Source organism: Agelaius tricolor, unplaced genomic scaffold, assembly GCF_023055355.1.
Source record: "Agelaius tricolor isolate 1412-34295 unplaced genomic scaffold, bAgeTri1.0.p SCAF_6, whole genome shotgun sequence".
NCBI classification, from domain to species: Eukaryota; Metazoa; Chordata; class Aves; order Passeriformes; family Icteridae; genus Agelaius; species Agelaius tricolor.
In genome coordinates, this window is record NW_027269266.1 from 23,877,711 (window position 1) to 23,895,005 (window position 17,295).

The 17,295-nt window shown below is 41.7% G+C and overlaps 1 protein-coding gene across 5 annotated transcripts; it reads left to right on the forward strand.

The window, feature by feature from the left end:
• Positions 1 to 1,049: 1,049 nt before the first annotated feature.
• C1GALT1 (core 1 synthase, glycoprotein-N-acetylgalactosamine 3-beta-galactosyltransferase 1) lies at positions 1,050 to 15,659 on the forward strand. 5 transcript variants are annotated; one of them, XM_071429053.1, is made up of 4 exons: positions 1,050 to 1,196; positions 7,424 to 7,663; positions 9,305 to 9,972; positions 11,174 to 15,659. In XM_071429053.1, exons 2-4 carry the CDS (start codon positions 7,441 to 7,443, stop codon positions 11,381 to 11,383), a joined length of 1,101 nt encoding a protein of 366 aa, XP_071285154.1. In that variant the 5' UTR covers positions 1,050 to 1,196; positions 7,424 to 7,440; the 3' UTR covers positions 11,384 to 15,659. The 5 variants fall into 5 exon arrangements, with proteins under 5 accessions (XP_071285154.1, XP_071285153.1, XP_071285155.1 ...); XM_071429052.1 differs by lacking the exon at positions 1,050 to 1,196 and adding an exon at positions 1,707 to 1,851; XM_071429054.1 differs by lacking the exon at positions 1,050 to 1,196 and adding an exon at positions 2,012 to 2,241.
• Positions 15,660 to 17,295: the final 1,636 nt, after the last annotated feature.

Here is a 17,295-nt window from a genome sequence, read left to right on the forward strand (position 1 = left end):
TGAGGTACTGGAGCATGTCCAGAAAACAGCAATGGAGCTGATGAACAGACTGGAGAGGTAGTCATGTGAGGGGCAGCAGAGGGAGCTGGGGGTGTTCAGCCTGGAGAAAAAAAAAGGGTCAGGGGAGACCCTATCACCCCCAAAGCTGCCTGAAAGGAGGTTGAAGCCAGGGGAGGGCTGTGCTCTTCTCCTGGGCAACCAGCAACAGGACAAGGGGAAGTGACCTCAAGCTGCGCATGGGGAGGCTCAGATTGGACATCATGAAGAATTTCTTCATGGAAGGGTTTAAACATTGGAATGGACTGCCCAGGGAGGTGTGGAGTCACTGCCCCTGGAGATGTCACTGTTCAAGACATGCCTGGATGTGGCTCTTAGTGCCATGGTCTAGTTGACAAGATGGTGTTTGGTCATAGGTGAGACTCAATGATCTTGGAGGTCTTTTCCAGCCTAAATGGTTCTGTGTGACCCCTCGTCCAGAGAAAAAGAAGTAAAAATAGACATGAAAATGGAGATGAAAGGGCACATCCCTGAGGTGATAATTGTTTGGGGAGAGGAGAGACAGAAGGAAAATACACAGATCTACAGCAATGATGAGGGAAACCTACAGTTTGGACTGCACCCATGCACAGGCTGGAGGAAGGATGTAGAAGAATAGCAGGAAAGCCAAGAACAGTGTGTGCCGTGACCTCCATTTACAGAAACACTAATGGCCCTCAGCATCGACCAGTCCTTCTCTGCAAGTACCTGCACCCAGTACTTAAAAAACAACACACTCACACACAAACCCCCCAAACAAACCACAACACAAACCTTCTATCTGTTAAATGCAGAGCTCCATTATCTATCCAATGCTTGCAAAATGCTATTTTTTCAGTTACACTGTAACGAAAAACACCTTCCAAATCTAAAATTCCTCTTATTTAATATGGCTTTTGCCTAAGAAAATCGCCGACAGAAAAACGTCAAGAGCTGTTGGAAAGGTAGGCAGCGTTAGCACAGGGAGATAAGAAGCGATTGCAGAGGGCTCGGTATCCTAGCAACATCCTTGCAGCTGCCTAATGGTATTTCGGAAGAGCAGCGGCTCCAGAGCGGCTGAAGTGAGGGAAATGAGGGGCTGGAGCGCGGCGGAGCTCCGCAGCCCGGCCTGAGCGCCCGGCACTGCGGCTGCCAGGCGGGACCAGGAGGGCGAGAGCGAGGTAACGGGGCGGGGGGGCAGCGCTGCCCGGGGCATTTCCCGCCGGCCGCTCACTGACTGCCGGGAGCTCCGGGGAGCTGCCGCTCGGCGCTCCTCAGTCGCTCCCGCGCCCTCCCCTTCCAGCCGTGACATTTCTTCCCCGCACCCCTCGAAGTCTGGGCCGAGCCATCACGCGGGGCGGACAGGCCGGCCACCGCTCTAGCACTGCGGCTTCGGCCCGGGGCGCCCGCCCTCGCCCACCGCCGCAGCCGGGAGGCGCGGGCGCTACTCGCGGCCCGGCCCGGCGGCGTGGCCGGGCTCCCGGAGAGGAAGGGGCGGGTTCCCGTTCCCGTGGAAGGGACCGGGACGGGCGGGGGCGCGGTGCCACGCGGCGGCCGCGGCGGGAACGGGGTTAAAGCCGCGCGTACCGGGAGGCCCCGCCCCCGGGCCGCCCGCCGGCCAATCAGCGGGCAGCGGGGCAGCGTCCCTGCCGCTCCCCCGCCCGCCCGGGGCGGCGCGCGGCATGGCGCGGGGCGGGCGCGCGATGGGGCCGGCGGCGCGGGGCGGCGGGGCCGGCGGGGGCCCGGGCCGGGGCCTGCCCTGCGCGCGGACAGCCGGTGCCCGCGCGCTGTCGCGCGGCTGAGCGCGCTCCGGGGCCCCGCGCGGCGGCCCGAGAGGTGAGGGGGGACCGGGCCGGGGGCCGGCAGGCGGCGGCGGGGTCGGGCCGCGGGGCAGCGTCCCGCCCGCGGGACCGGGGCACTGCGGGTCACCCCGGCGGCGAGAAGGGACGGCAGGTGCCCGGCTGCACGCCTGGGAAGGAGAGGCGCCAAAGCAGAGGCATCCCTGGAAGAGCGCGAGTCCCCCGGAGCCCAGCGGAGGCAGCACGGTGCCCGGGGAGCCGCCGCGCCCGCCCCCGCCGCGGGGACTTCCTGGGCGGACGCTCGTAGGGAGGGCAGCGCTGGCTGAGGGCTGGGAGCCGGGCTTCGGCCGCGGGCACTTGTTGCCGAAGGACGGCGTCAGCTTTTGGAATGAGGAAGGAGGAGCCAAACCTTCCTTCCAGCCCCCTGGTACTGTGGATTGTTACACGTCTCGTTTCATTGTGGTTGTTGGCCTCCTACGCCGAAGTAGCTTACTTTGATGGTTTGTATTTTCTGGTAGAGCAAGCAGGAATTAATTTGAAAGGAATGCTCATAACATTGGATATTTGAAGTGAAAGGATACGATCTGTGCTTAGTCGATAGGAAACTGCAGAGGCTCACGGAAATCCTAGATGCAGACAACGTTAGCGAATGCACAACTTGTGCATTTAGCTGCATTTCAGAAGCATACGAATATACAGAGCAACTAGCAATAAATGTGACTTCAGGAGCAGAAGGTGTGTTTGCACAGCTAGCTGCGTTTTTTCGACGTTTTGGTCGAATTATTCTGATGTGTTGCTTGACTGGTAAGGACGTGGTGGTAGAGATCAATTTCATTGCTGATCATGCAGCTCTCAAAGGGCATTTACGTTGTTTCATCATGGGGCCTCAGAGCTTCCCCCTTGATTCCTAAGTAAGGGATACAAGAAAGAATCAGTCTTGTGTGTGGGTTTAACTTAATCAAATCTTAAAGTGATTATGGAATGGTAGTGGGGTAAACATGTTTAAAATTAGAGTTATGTTCTGCATTCTGTAAATTTCAATATCCTAGATATTATGGTTATGGAGGTTTTTGGGGGATTTTTCGTTGTTATGTTGTTTTGGGGTTGGGGTATTTCCGCTTGTTTGGTATTTTGTTTAATGTGTTTCTGTACATGGTCCACATTCATCTGAGTTTGTGTAAAAGTATTAATTTTAAAAGTGGTTGGGTTGTTTTCTTTTGGTGGTGGGGCCAAGTTCTTGCTATGTACTCATATTGCATGGTTTTCCCTTAAATTTCCATTGGCTTGTGGAAGTGACCCAAAGCCCTTATTGGAACAGCAGGGTGAGAGCAGTAATTTAGATGAACGTGTTCAAAGGCTCAGCAGCAGGAGGCACAGTGTCATCAGAGGAGTCAGCCCCGGGCTCTGTCACTGGGGAGCCACCAGCCCCCTTGCCCAGGTGTGATGTGCAGCAAGAGCAGTCCCCAGGAGGGCTGTCTGGAACAGCTCACAAGATCAGGGGCTTAACTGCCTAGAAAATATGGGTCACATGGGATGCAAGAGAAAGCATCTTGTGACTGCACAAAATTATGGGGTGCTCCTGGGAGGGACTAAAGGAAGGAGGTTTCAGGAGGAACAAGTATGGGGAAATAAAAGGGCCTGGTCAGTCTGTTTGACTGTGTCCTAGGCCAGATTGCCACAGTGTGTGTCCTCTTTTCTCATTAAGGTGCCTTTCTAGCTGTTCTGCTGGGCAAGAGGACTCTGTGCCCTATTCTCGTGTGCATACTGAGCTCTAGGCAATGCTGGAGATGCACAGTAAGTTGTAGGGATCTCTGTGCCAGCAGTGGAGGGACTGCAGTGAGTGAGGCCCTAAATGCCCAGGAGCTGTGAGCCACAGGGGCTCGTGTGCCTGCGGTGCCCGTAACAGGGAGAGCAGAGTGCGTGGGCACAGCCTTGGCCAGGATGCCAGCAGGTGCTTGCTCGTGAGTATCACACAGGGCTAGCCAGTGGGCAGGATTAAGAGGCTTGGGAGGCAGGCTTTGAGGCAGCTGTAAGCGTGGCACAGGTACCTGTGAGATCAGAGGGTCATCAGTTTGACAAGGAGCAGGGCTCTGGGGGTCTGAGGATTCAGGCTTGGCTGCTGAACAGGTTGAGGGTCTGAGACCAGGTACAGAGTGTGTGTAGAGACCACGTTGTGTGTGTGTGTATATTCCCCAGTAGCAGGCCTTTGTCCTGGGCAGCTGTGGGGAGGAGCAGCATAAGGCCAGGCCATGTTTGTGTCTGCATGAACACTTGTTTTTATCTGTGCTGATCTCTGTGGTCAGCCATGTGTATTTGCATCTTTGCATGCACAGCTCTGGGAATACATCCTCAGCCTGGCTGGATCTGGGCACGTGGAGTTGCAGCAGCCTTGTTGTCAGTGGGCTGCCAGGTTCAGCAGCCCCTAACCCAGGAAAAATAGTTTTTCTGCAAGCTTGAAGATGTAGAAATTGTTGACTCAGGAAACCTAAATTTAGAACCGAATCTTCCATGACTCTTACATTGTGATAGAATTTGAAAGTATTTGTTGTTTTGATTGCTGTGAATAGGGCTACCTGCATGAATATCTAAATATCTGTATTTATTTAAGCTTCCGTGATAGAGCAGTGGAACATAAATTAAAATCAAACCTAGCCTTTTGTTGTAGGTGTTTTTTAACATAGTGTGTTTTTTAACTCAAGAAGTAAAAATAGACATTTCCTTCTCTAAATGTCATAGACTTGTAGCAACACAAAATGGTTTGAGTTGGAAGGAAGAATGAACCTTTAAAAATCATCCAGCTCCTTTTAAAGTCAAGCCCCTGCCATGAGCAGGGACACCTCTCATTAGCTCAGGTGCCTCAAAGCCTCATCCAGCCTGGCCTTTATTGTTTTGCTTCTCTTCCCCCAGAATAAATCCGTGTGTAGAAGAGAATATCAGCAAGGAGAGGGGATGTTTATCATCTGACAGCTGACCTTCCTTTTAGGCATTTTCTGGTTCTTCTAGTGTGATGCTGTAGTGTTATTTTTGCTTCAAGTTAAAGACTCAATTTATGTGAAATATCAAATTTTCATAAAAAATGAAAAATTTCTGTCCTGTTTACCATTGGAGTTTATAGACATGTGGATATACACCTACACATGTTTATAGTGACCCATTCTTTTGTTATAAAATTGATAGAATGATAAGCAGATTATTTTAGATTGAAACTGTAATTAGAGGCATTTTGTATCAAATATGAAATACAGCTACTACCTGCCCCAAGAAATCCTCTTTGTGTGTGAAGTACTGCCAAATCAGCTTCTGATTTCCAATGTGATGGGTGCACTTCTTCCATTTTTCAGCATTTCCAGCACATTTAATTTTTTTTCTATAGAATTCAGTTGTACATAATTTCATACTTAAATGAGCAGCAATTATTTTCAAGTTCTTTTCATTTTTTTTTCTTTCCTAGCAAGAGTAATTTTAACAGCTGTTGGAGTAGATAACTGAAATTGTATGGCAGAGAAACACCTAATATTGGAAAGTATAACAGTGGAAACCTTTTCTTCTAGAAGGTGGTGTAGGTACCCTGTGGGCATGCATGGGTTTGTATATTTCCCCACTTTGAATGTACCAAAAGAAGGCATTGTTTTATTTTTGGCCATCTCCCTGTGGATATTGCAAATTTTGAGGGGACTTTGTGGTGAGAGATGGGGAAAGCAAAAACAAAAAAAAAATAACCTCAGTACAGAAGATCCTTTGCATTGTCATAGGCTGGTTGTGTGCGTGGGCTTTTTTTTTTTTTTTTTTTTGGGTACCTGACAAAAATATTCATGTTTTCTTCTCAATTTAGTGGTGTACAAGACATTGGAAATAAAGCTGTCAACCAAGGAATTTTTTTAAGGTCTGGGTCACAAATGATTAGACAGTAAGTTTTTTGCTTTGTGACATGATGTCTAAAGGCAATCATTTATCTTCACCAAGATGTAGTACTGAATTTAGGAAAGACAATGTGCAATTTAAAAATTGCATAATGTGGTTGTTCATATTAAATACCTACAGCTCCTTATCAACCACAGCTGTAATATTTTTTATATACATATGCCCTGTATATTTCTTGATTTTTATTTTGTGCTTTGAGTTGCGTTTTCAATTTTATTTCCTTTTTCTAGCAGTGTGGAAAGAAAAGCATTACCACATGTAAGAGCTGCTTCACTCTCAAATGTTCTTGATCTGCATGTGTACAGTAAATCTGATGGATTTCTGAAAGTGCCAGCCTAACAAGATGCACACATGTGTTCAGGAGAGCAGAAGAGCAGACAGAAAGCTGGGGTTTGGAGCGTGTGTTGCTGCACGGTGATGGATGCAGCTTGCCTGGGGACAGGCTGTTTCCAATATGTGCCCAGGCAGTGAGAGGAGGGGGTGCAGGCTAAATGAGTTGTTTTGGTGGCTGCAGCTCTTCTCTGATCGATGGTTTTCATTGACACTCTGTGCAGTCCATAATTTTCTTTTTTGGGCTCTCTCATGAACTAAATTGGGTTCTGCTCACTGTCATTAATAATGGTCCTAATGGAGGGAACATCATTGACTTGTTTGTAAGGCTCTGGCTTGAATTCAGTGTATATTTAATAGTCAATGTTTTTGTAGTTTAGTCATGAGTTATTAGAAAATAACTTTTTCCAAAGATGAAAAGCCTCCAACAACTTGAAATTGGTTTTCGAGTGTTTAATATATTAAAATTCACACTCATTTTTGACGCATAGAACTCCCTTTATGCAGGCATAGCTGCTGATTTGGTTTAACAAAAATGGTCAGTGAAGTTCTGTAGTTTTTGAGGAGCAAGGGCATGGCTGATATGAAGGGGTGTTTTAATTACTGGAATACAAAGTTTTTGAAGTGTAGAAGAGGATTCAAGGCTGATCTACTTGCTTCTTCTCTTCCTTTGAAAGATTAGTGTTTCTATATGAAAATTCAAATGTTGCCTTACTCTCTTTTTCTGAAAGTCAATCCTCAGTAATTCCTAAAAGTGTAAGGACAACTGCCCTACTTTGGGAGTAGATTTGCTTTTATAACTCTTCAAAATCTGCCTGTGATGGACATATGTTAAGAATTCCTGTATTATACATTTGGCTGGAGTTTTAAGAACTTGTGACATTTTGTTTTGTAACAACTTGTGACACTCTGTATTATACATTTTGGCTGGAGTTTTAACATCTTGTGACCATTTTGTATCTTGACCTGTAGATTGCCATCGATCATCATCTCTTAGCTTCATAATAGACTCAGGTATTACATTTTAAAGTGCAGTTTTGTAGGCTGAAGAGAATAAAAAGTGTATGTATATTACATTTTTATAAAGCTATTGCACTTCAGTGTATACATTCTTGTTTAAATGTTGTATAAATGTAATTAATAGGGTTTTTTATGTACAGCCACTATCAATGGATGTACAATCTTATATTGATATTTGCATTGCTCTTGGACTTAAATTTCTGTGCAAGCCCATGGCAGCTGAAACTGAGCTAGAACTGAGTTCTCTGCTTTCAGAGATTTAGTCCTTGATTTCTTCCTATAGTTTTAGATTTGGTTACTATGTTGAGTCTAATGTATTTTTCATTTGGTTTTGACAGTGTCTCACCTTCAGGAGATGGCCGCTTCTAAGTCTTTGATGAACCTTCTAACCTTCACTTTTGGCTCAGCAATAGGATTTTTTGTCTGCTATCTTCTGTTTAGCATTATACTAGAAGAACAGGTTAAGATCCAGCCTCATGTTCTTCACAATGATCCACATGGTCAGCACTCAGCAGATATTGACAACAATCAGCTGCAAGGACAAATGAATTTCAATGCAGATGCTGGACAGCATAAAGGTATTTTGTTACACCTGGCTGGTTAGCAAATGTCCTCTCTTTTCATGCATTGCAAAACGTTGCTTCTTCACTGCCAAGAATTTATATGAATCATTTTTATTCAGTTTCCTCATGTTCAGGTTACATCAAAATAACTTTTTTCTCCTGAGGTCTACTGAATGGTGGTTTTCTTTGTTTACATTTTTATTACAATAGTAATTCTTTTTCCTTAGAGTCCAGCTGTTTGTCCAACTTCTGCATCCAGACTTGTGGAGCAGTAACTTCTCAAATGAGCTATTGACACCAAATGGCAGTTTGGCTAAGCAGATATCTTTGCTAGCATTGTAGATGTGGCTGGATTGCTTTTTAGCCTTAAGAAGCTAATTTTGGACAACTTCTAATTTTTGATCTAGCCTCTAAGATAAAACCAAAATGCAAGTTTTTAAAAATTGCTTTTTGGTACAATTAGTAAAACACAGACTTGGAACAGGGGGGCAAAGGGAGTCACTGTGGGCATGATTTGCCAAGCTGATTACACAGCAGTCCAGGCACAGATTGGTGTTTGTAGTCAAAGCCAGAGAAATTCTCTTGCACTCTGGTTATTTCTATTTTTCCAGGGAAGGTAGACCCTTCCAATACTTCAGGAATACTTTTACACTTTATATATTTTACTAAATGAGCTCATTCTAAATCCCAAATACAGAGAGTGTTTGAGTAGGGACAGCTTGGATGAGAAAAATTGTGCTGCAATGCATTTGTTGAAGATGTTAGTAAATAACTTGTTATTTAGACATATTTAAACTCCAAACGTTGTAAGATGAGTGTGTGAGTGTTTCACATGTGATTGTAGAACATTGTTACAAAGAAATCTGATCTATAGTTGCATAAAGTGTAAGCAGGAATATTTTGTACCAATTGTGCAGATTTCACTGTCCATGAAATATTCTTTTATGTGAGCTAAAATCTTTCTGTATGTATCGAGTGAAAATGTTTCTTTAAGAGCAATGAATGCTTTGAAAAACATTGTTTCACACATCTGATAACTGTCTTTATTCTCCTGGATTGGTGCAAATAAAAACATGTTATCAACAGTAACAGTAGTTTCATAGTATCCTAAATTACTTAATCTGATAAATTATTTCTGGTTTACCATTTGCTTTATTCTTAAAACACATTTTGCTGGTTTAGAAATATTCATTAGGTTTTTTTAGTTAACATGAATATATATAAAAGAGCTTATTAGCTCTCTGTGTTGTAATAATTAAGTTCTATTCATTGTGAATGGCAAAAATACTGTTTTAAAATTTTCATTAGTCTTCCAAGACCATAAAGAGGTTGCCTGTGAGCAGCTTTTATGTAGAAATCAAGGTTTGCTAAAGCCACACTTCCCTGAACAGACACTCATTTTGATATAACTCTTACACTCTCCTTTATCTTGTGAAATTGAAATAGCTTTAAGAATTTTAATCTTTGAGAGTCTTGTTTGTTTCCTTCCAGAATCTAGTGTGGAGTTCATTAACTGGTACATTTGGAAGCAAAAGCCTCTTTTCTGTCTGCATGTCTTTTCTATCTAGAAACAGAGTATCTGAGGAGGGGAAGGTTGCTGTTAGTTGTTTGGCAATCATGTCTAATATGGTTTTACGACTTTCCTCTTTTTTTTAGATGAGGATAAAAATATTGCAGAAGGACTGTATCACAAGGTGAAAATACTGTGTTGGGTCATGACTGGACCTCAAAATCTAGAAAAGAAAGCCAAGCATGTTAAGGCCACTTGGGCCCAACGCTGTAATAAAGTACTTTTTATGAGCTCTGAAGAAAATAAAGACTTCCCAGCTGTGGGCCTAGAAACCAAAGAAGGCAGGGATCAACTGTACTGGAAGACTATTAAAGCTTTTCAATACGTATATGACCATTATTTTGATGATGCTGATTGGTTTATGAAAGCAGATGATGATACATATGTTATATTGGACAATTTGAGATGGCTTCTTTCAAAATACAGTCCTGAGCAACCAATATACTTTGGGAGAAGGTTTAAGCCTTATGTGAAACAGGGCTACATGAGTGGAGGAGCAGGATATGTTCTGAGCAAAGAAGCTCTGAAGAGATTTGTTGCTGCATTTAAAACGAACAAATGCACTCACAGTTCCTCCATTGAAGATCTGGCACTAGGAAAATGCATGGAGATCATCAATGTGGAAGCAGGAGATTCTAGGGATACAAGTGGCAGAGAAACCTTTCATCCGTTCGTTCCAGAACATCACTTAATCAGAGGATACCTACCAAAAACATTCTGGTACTGGAATTACAATTACTATCCTGCTGTAGAGGTAAGTCCTGAGGAGCCTGGTATCCATTTTGTCAAGTGCATCTTATGATGTGTGTGAGCGTGTGATGTGTGACTTAGCATTAGGTGAAAGAATTCAAAAACAGGATTTGGAAGTTTTACATATTAAAGCTGAAAAAGAATCTGGTTCTTCAGTAGATTTTTTTCATTGTAAAGCAGCAATCTATTTTTGTACTTGTATTCAGCAGCTAAAGCATTTCTGTAGCTTACACCAGCTGTATGACACTGTATCAAGTGTGTCAGGAGGCAGCAGCTTTAGCGAAGGCTGCAGTGCCTGGGTGGCTGAGCTGTGGACAGTTCCATCTGTATCTGATTCAGAATGGAAATTGCCCGTGTGGTCCTGTCCTGTCCTATCTGTGCTTGGACAGAGACACTTCATCTGGTGACAAAGTCAAACTATATTGATCAAACTTCCTAAGTATTGAAAGAATGACAGGTACATAGCAATTATTCTCTTTGGCATCTTTAAATATTTAATCTTCATTCCAGTTGGATTCGAAATATTAGCAACTCTGCAATCACAGCTGCTGAGAAAAGAAACCCCAAAACTGTGCTCCAGGAAAGTGTTCTCAAACTTGAGCTATAAAATATAAGTTGTGACAAATGTGTTAACAATGATCCTATAGCTCTTAATAATGTCAATGAAATCAAGACATTTAAAACAAAATTCTGCAATTACTTGTTACAGGTTTTTATCAGTAGGAAGTTAGATACTGACAATACTGCCAAACTGTATAATATGTCGACACAAACAGGTGCAGGTACACACACGTTTTGTTTATACATTCTGTCTGGATGCTGACATAAGTAACAGGCATTTATTGTTTCATATATCAATGTTACTCATTTAGGCCTGCTTGCTGCTTCTTTGTGCTGTTTAAACCCCAGCATCAAAAATTAAAAATGGAAAAGCAGAAAACCTCTGACGTTAATGAAGGCAGCTAGTTTTTTCACTGGCTTGATCACAGGAGCAAGAGACTTTGTCAGCTTCATTTTGGAAAGATGCCTTGGCAGATATGTCTGGTACATTTTGCTTGCCTAACATTAACTTTTGAAGTATACATATGACTGATAGTAGTGGATTTCTTACCATTAAATCAAGTATTTCTTTGAATTCTCCCCAGATCTTTAATCCAGGGCATGCTTGGCCATTCTTGCTGATTGTTTTGCTTTTTGTGTTTCAGGGTCCTGGATGCTGCTCTGATCTAGCAGTTTCATTCCACTATGTTGACTCTGTGACTATGTATCATTTGGAATATTTGATTTATCATCTTCGTCCATATGGGTATTTGTATAGGTACAATCCTGATTCATCAAAGAATCCAGAAGAGCAGAGCAAAAATGAAGCACTGGAGAATGATCAAAAGCTAAAGCAAAAAACTTCTGAGAGCTAATTGGACTTTGAAAAAACCAAAAAGAAGCCAGTACAATGAGGAAGAGTCTCCTCAAACTTGTGCATGAAGCTTGTGGACTGAAATTACTCCTGGTGATTCTTATTTCAAAAATCAAGTTGGCAGCACTTCCTGTCACCATGTGTACAATAGAGCCTGGTGCTGGCTCTGACTGCTTGGGATGGTGTGACCTTGCAGCTCTGCCCACAAAGATTTGGGGCCCTAAAGCTGTGAATTTGGAGGTTGCTGTGCTACAATAATATTTGGGAGAATTTGTATGAAAATCATAGTGGACAGGTTCACAGATGATCGTACCCCATTTCTGTTCCTTTTTCTGTTCTCCTCTATTTCCTTTCCATTAAGTCAGTTCTAATATTAGAAATTGGATGCTGCCCAGTCAAACACATCATGATGGCTTTCTGAAGTATTCTCAACCTCTTGAAGTCACTTTCTGTACCTTGCCCTAAAAGTAAGGCAAAGACATGGAATTAGATTCTCCAGTCTGCATTGCCTTAACAACAGAGGGGCAGAATTTCAGCCACAAGATTAATCTGAATTGTTTGAGAAACAGAATTCACTGCTATGAATTACTTATAAAGTTTCAAATTCTGTTGTGGAAAACAATATCAAGTTTTTGGGGAGGAATACTCTTCTGGAGAGAAACCAGAAACAGTTACTGTGTTTAAATTGCTGAGGTGATGCAAGCTGCTTACATATTTGCCTCTGGCTTTTTTTTTTTTTTTTTTTTTTTTTTTCCCAGTTTTATTAACTTGTCCTTTTGGTTGAATGGATATAAAAATTCGTCTTAGCATTTCTCAGCCTAAGGTAGATGCTTTTGAAAATAAAAGTCTGTCTTCTATTCTTTCATCCCACCTGCAACATAAACCAGGAAGAATAGTATCTTAGCGAAGTTGCATTGTAACAACTTGGTTTCAGCCACTATTATAATTAGTTTGTTTCCATTTTAATTTTCATTAGAGGTTAAAATTCTCAGATAGAGAAATGTCCTCTTTTAAAACAGCACCAAAGCCAGTTTATTTGGTTGAAGTACTTAATTTCACTTTTCTGAACATTTTTTTCTTCCACTTTAAAAATTTTTTTCTGTATTTGCTTCTTGTTACCTTTTCAGCACAAAGTGTTAAATGATCCTTTTTTTCATTGTTTTTGGAGCTGAAGTGCATAGTTATTCATGTAAGCAGGCCTGAATGCAGGAATCTTTCAAAGTGCATTAACTTTTTCCACTACTTCATAAGTATCTCTGCCTTTTAACTGGAAACACTTTCTAGGTGTGGGACAAAATGGTTGTTTTAATTACTGATTTTTTTTTTCAGAGGTCAAATGTATGTTTCGTAGAGTTAATATAAAACTTTCTGGTTTTTTCCTTTTCAAATTGAGTGAATAGCAGTATGGAGAATGGATTAAGAGTGACATGTTGTGTTTTATTCCACACTTGAACAGAAGTTTCTTCATCTTTTTGTTATTTTTCACCTTCATCATATTGATGAATTTGGACATAACCTAATTACCTCCAGTCTTTGTTTTTAAAAGGGCACATAGTGGTAGCAGACAGCCTTATTTACTACTGCTGGTCCTTCAGGATGTTCCTGGAAGATGATGTTACCATAAAGTACTGGAATTTTTTTTTCCCAAAGATAGTTCTAGTACAGATTGGAGTTCTTTCTGTTGTCCAACAGTAAAGTCATTACTTTCTTTCTGAGCATTGCTCTGCAGCACGATGGTAATTACTGAAACAGCTCATGGTGTTGAAATGCTGCATGCATCTTCTCTGCCTGAATGTGGGCTGAGTTCATCTATCAGGTATTGGTTAAATCGTTCCTGCAGGGTTAAATCTGTTGGTCTTTATGAGCAGCACTGCTTCTGAAGTACTGATAGGGACACGAGCTTTATTTTATGTTAATTCACTTAAGTAGACCATTATAACTGCATTGGTTAAAGCAAGGAAAAAGTCACCAGTTTGCTGTAGTCAGAGGGATGCTTGTCCAGAGGACAGTGGATGTTAACATGCTGAAAGGCGCTTCCTTCTGTGAGCTAAATGTTTATCCCACATGCAGCACAAACCAATTGTATTGTGAAATCCATATGGAATTGATAACTCCAATGGCATTGTTCAAACAAGCAGTTAAAATATTCAGGAGTACTTAAAGAAGTTACAAAATGAAATTGAGATTCCAACCTAATCTCTTTGTAAATTCAGCCCATGTAAAAGATATGTTGAGCTACTGTACAGTTCCTTTATTTCTTTCTTCTTCAGTTCATCCATGGGGATTTAAAGATTTTCTACCACAACAGGCAGAACTAATCCTGCATATTTTCTGCAGATTTGTGTCGTTTGTTTGCCCTGTGCTGTCCCGTGAAGCATTTCCTCTTCATGTTCCTTACTGCCCTGACTGTCCTGTCTCAGGCTTTCCAGTTTCATCCAGCATGTCTCAGGCAGGCAGGAGGAAGCAGGATATTTGAGCTCCACACAGGTTGTTTGCTGGGATAACAAGGTAAACCAGCCACTGCTGAGCTCAGGGTGAAGCCTTTTCTCAGCAGCAGTTCTAGTTCTTATCTGCTGCCCAGCTGAGGCTTGTGGGTTTAGCAGAGCAGGGTGGGAATATCCCCTTCCACAAAATGTGCAGGACCATAGAGAGACTGGAAAAGTAAAGGAGCAAGTTCCCTTTCTGAAGGGAGTAAGCCTAAGGACACACTGCCTTGTGAGAAATGGGTGGCCTGTCTGGAGAAATAAGTAGCCTCTTCTTCAAATGTCAGCTTTTGTTTTAAAGTGTCCTTGTGCATAGGCCTCTGAATCTATTTCTTTTGCCTTTATAATAGCACTGCAAAGAATTGTTTTTCTTTCCAGACAAGCTAGAAAAGTATCAGGTTTTACATTCTGTGATTATAACAGAGACCTGTTGTTCTCTGTTGAATTGTGTTGCCATAACCATGAGCTGATACCTCTGAAATAATTGGTTTCCATCTCACTGCCTTCAGAAGCCTCAGTGGACAAGGTTGGAATGTGAACAGTATAATTTTCATGTACAATATTACACTAATATTAGTAGTCTGCTATTTCACTTTCAGGTCTTTGTGCTTTGAGAAAGTATTTACTGAGTTTGAGAATTTTTGCAGCCCAAGGAGACTGTATTTCAGATGGAGAGACTTCCTGAGGCACAGCAACATGGGCTTACTTAGGCCATGCAGATTATTTCTCTGTGGTTTGGTTTCTGAAAGAGGTTTGTGATTTTCTAAAACCTAAAAGCTTTCCTTGGCACCATAGTGATTTAAATTACTCGTCTAAAATTTTTGAACTATTTTCTTGAAATTACTAGGCAGTGGATGTGGGAGTGTCCCCATATGTGACAGAGTAACATTTTAACTTTGTGGTTAAATGTGATTTTACTTAAGAAAGTGGTTAATATGATTTCACTTCAGGAAAGATTGACAATGGCAAGAAGTTACTTTCTGATCACTAGTCTTAATCAGAGGAGAGTATTTGTGTTTGTTTGCAGAGGAGAGTATTAATCTTTGTTTGCAGAAAAAGACCAATTTTAATCTTCTTTTACTCCCAATTATTTTTTGCAGTCTGTGTTATTTAAGAGATTGCACTCTGGTGATTATACCATCTCATTTTGTGGAAGCTCTTTTCACAGTGCTTTTGCCTTTAAGGACACTGTCTTTGCTTTGCTTTGGTGGGGGTGTATATTAAAAATCACTTTTTCTTCAGCTGTTACCATTTGATCTGTCACGCTTGCAGAAGTATAAATGTCAGTATTTGAGTAGCTGATAGACCTCTTATAAATGCTTTGTTATCTGAGCAGGGTGTTTTGTCTTTGTATGACAGAAAAGTGTGGGTTATTTCTCTGCTGTACCTGTTACTGATGCTGATAGTGCACGCACAGATAAAAACAGACCCCTCAATACAGGACCACTGGGAAAGGCAGTCTTTGTCCTTTTTCTGTCAAGAAATCTGTGGAACTCCAAAAGTGTAATTTGCTTTGTTTTACCATATTGTATTTAAAATACTCCACAAATGTTGTTAATAGTCTAAAAGAATTAAATATTGCTGCTGGACAGTATGCTCCACTTAAAACCTGTGAATGTTTCACTTTGCAGTTATAGATACTTGTGTTCCTACTGGCAGATAAAAGTTGGTGATTTGTCTGGAATGGTCACCATATGGATTTGTTTCTTAAATACCTTCTTTGAAGTGCCTTTGACCAATTTTTAGCATCAAAATTAAGTTGAGAATTGAATAAATAAAATAAGTTATCTCATACACAGTTCACGTCTGTCTTCATTTACACCTTCTGCATACTAGTGGTGTTGCATAGCAGCACAGTCTAGTCTAATAAAAATGTTCTTGCTTTTTCTCTAGGGTGGGTACAGGAAATTCAAAAAGCTTTTCTCACTTGTTATGATTCTATGATTCTATATTTATGCTATTAACAAAATAGCAAGCTACCCAGAAAACAAAGATAGTAGATTTTTAAAGTGTAGAATGATTAAATGCTAGTACCAGATTCACATAAACAGGCAGCTGTTTCTGCATTGTCCTGATTCTTCAGTGTCTCCATATTATTACAGATTCCTGAGTGAACTGACTATAACTGACATCTCAGAAATAAAGCAAAACTGTCCAAAATTAACCATCTTGTTTAAAAAAAATATATTCTTTCAGTGAACCTCTTATTTCTGAAAAAAAAAAAAAAACTGTTAAAATTTGAAAGTTGTGCTTTCTAGCCTAAATGTTTGTGCAGAACAGCATTCAGCAGTAAAAGTGCTGGCACTTGGACAGCTGGGAGGTGTCTTCACATCTGGAACTCTGGTTGTTGGACGAGGTGTTGGCAGAAGCACAGTACAGCTGTGTGTCATTACCTTAAGTACTGTAATAGACCCTGCTAATACTATTAACCCGGATTAATTAACTGTTTCATTTCAAAGTGCAGGAAATGGGTCACAACTGTTTAACTGAGCTCAAAAGCTGGGATATTTAAGGGAACAAGAGCCAATTGAACAGACCATAAAAGCTCCTGTCAAGTTTCAGGCGAAGGTTATGCTTTTATGTGGTGCTGCTGCTGTAACTTACAAATTGTCAGGATCAGGCTACATCCAACACATTGCAGGGCAGTGCAAGGGCTGGAGGAAAGCAAAAACTACAGCTGCTACACTGGATAAAAACTGTTTCATAAGTGTGGGTTTGCTTCACTTGCTTTTTGGATTTTTTAAAATATTAATCTATAACAGACTCACCCATTTGATTACCAGAAGTTGCAGGCACAGTGAATTGTCCACAAATGACAGTAAGCTCTCGTAGCTGGCTCACAGAAAGCTTCATTTGCTCAAGGGAATTTTCCTAGAGCTCTTCCCTGTGCACTAGTGCCAACTAAAAAGTAAGCAAACATTTTACACCCAGGAACTGCTATGTTTGTTCTAAGCTGCAGGGAGATAAGCCTCTGCAGATAGAGGATAAGCCTCTGTGTTGCTCATTCCAGCTCTTGCTCCTGAATGTTTAGCAGCCTGTCTTCCTTTCTGACAATGTTTCACCTTAATGAAGCCCTTCCATGGGTTCCTGAAATTTGGTGGTGAGGAGCTTTTTCTGACTTGTATGAAGAGTAAGTGAGAAAATCAGAGCTCTGCAGTGAACATTTTCACTGTTACACATGTATAGAAATTTAAGACAGATTTGGGAAAACAGATGGATCGTGGGATCTCACTTCTAGGTTAGGGTGATATTTGGCATTTTTAAAGGGAAAGTGGTTATTTAATTCAGAAATGTAGCCTGAGGTCTTCATTTTTTTCAGCTTTCTAATATATAGTCCAAGACATCTTAAAATGCTAATAAAAATAAACTGTAAAGATTTTTTTGTTGCTGGTTAGTAACTAGCCCCTGTTCTGTTGTGTATAATGTTGCT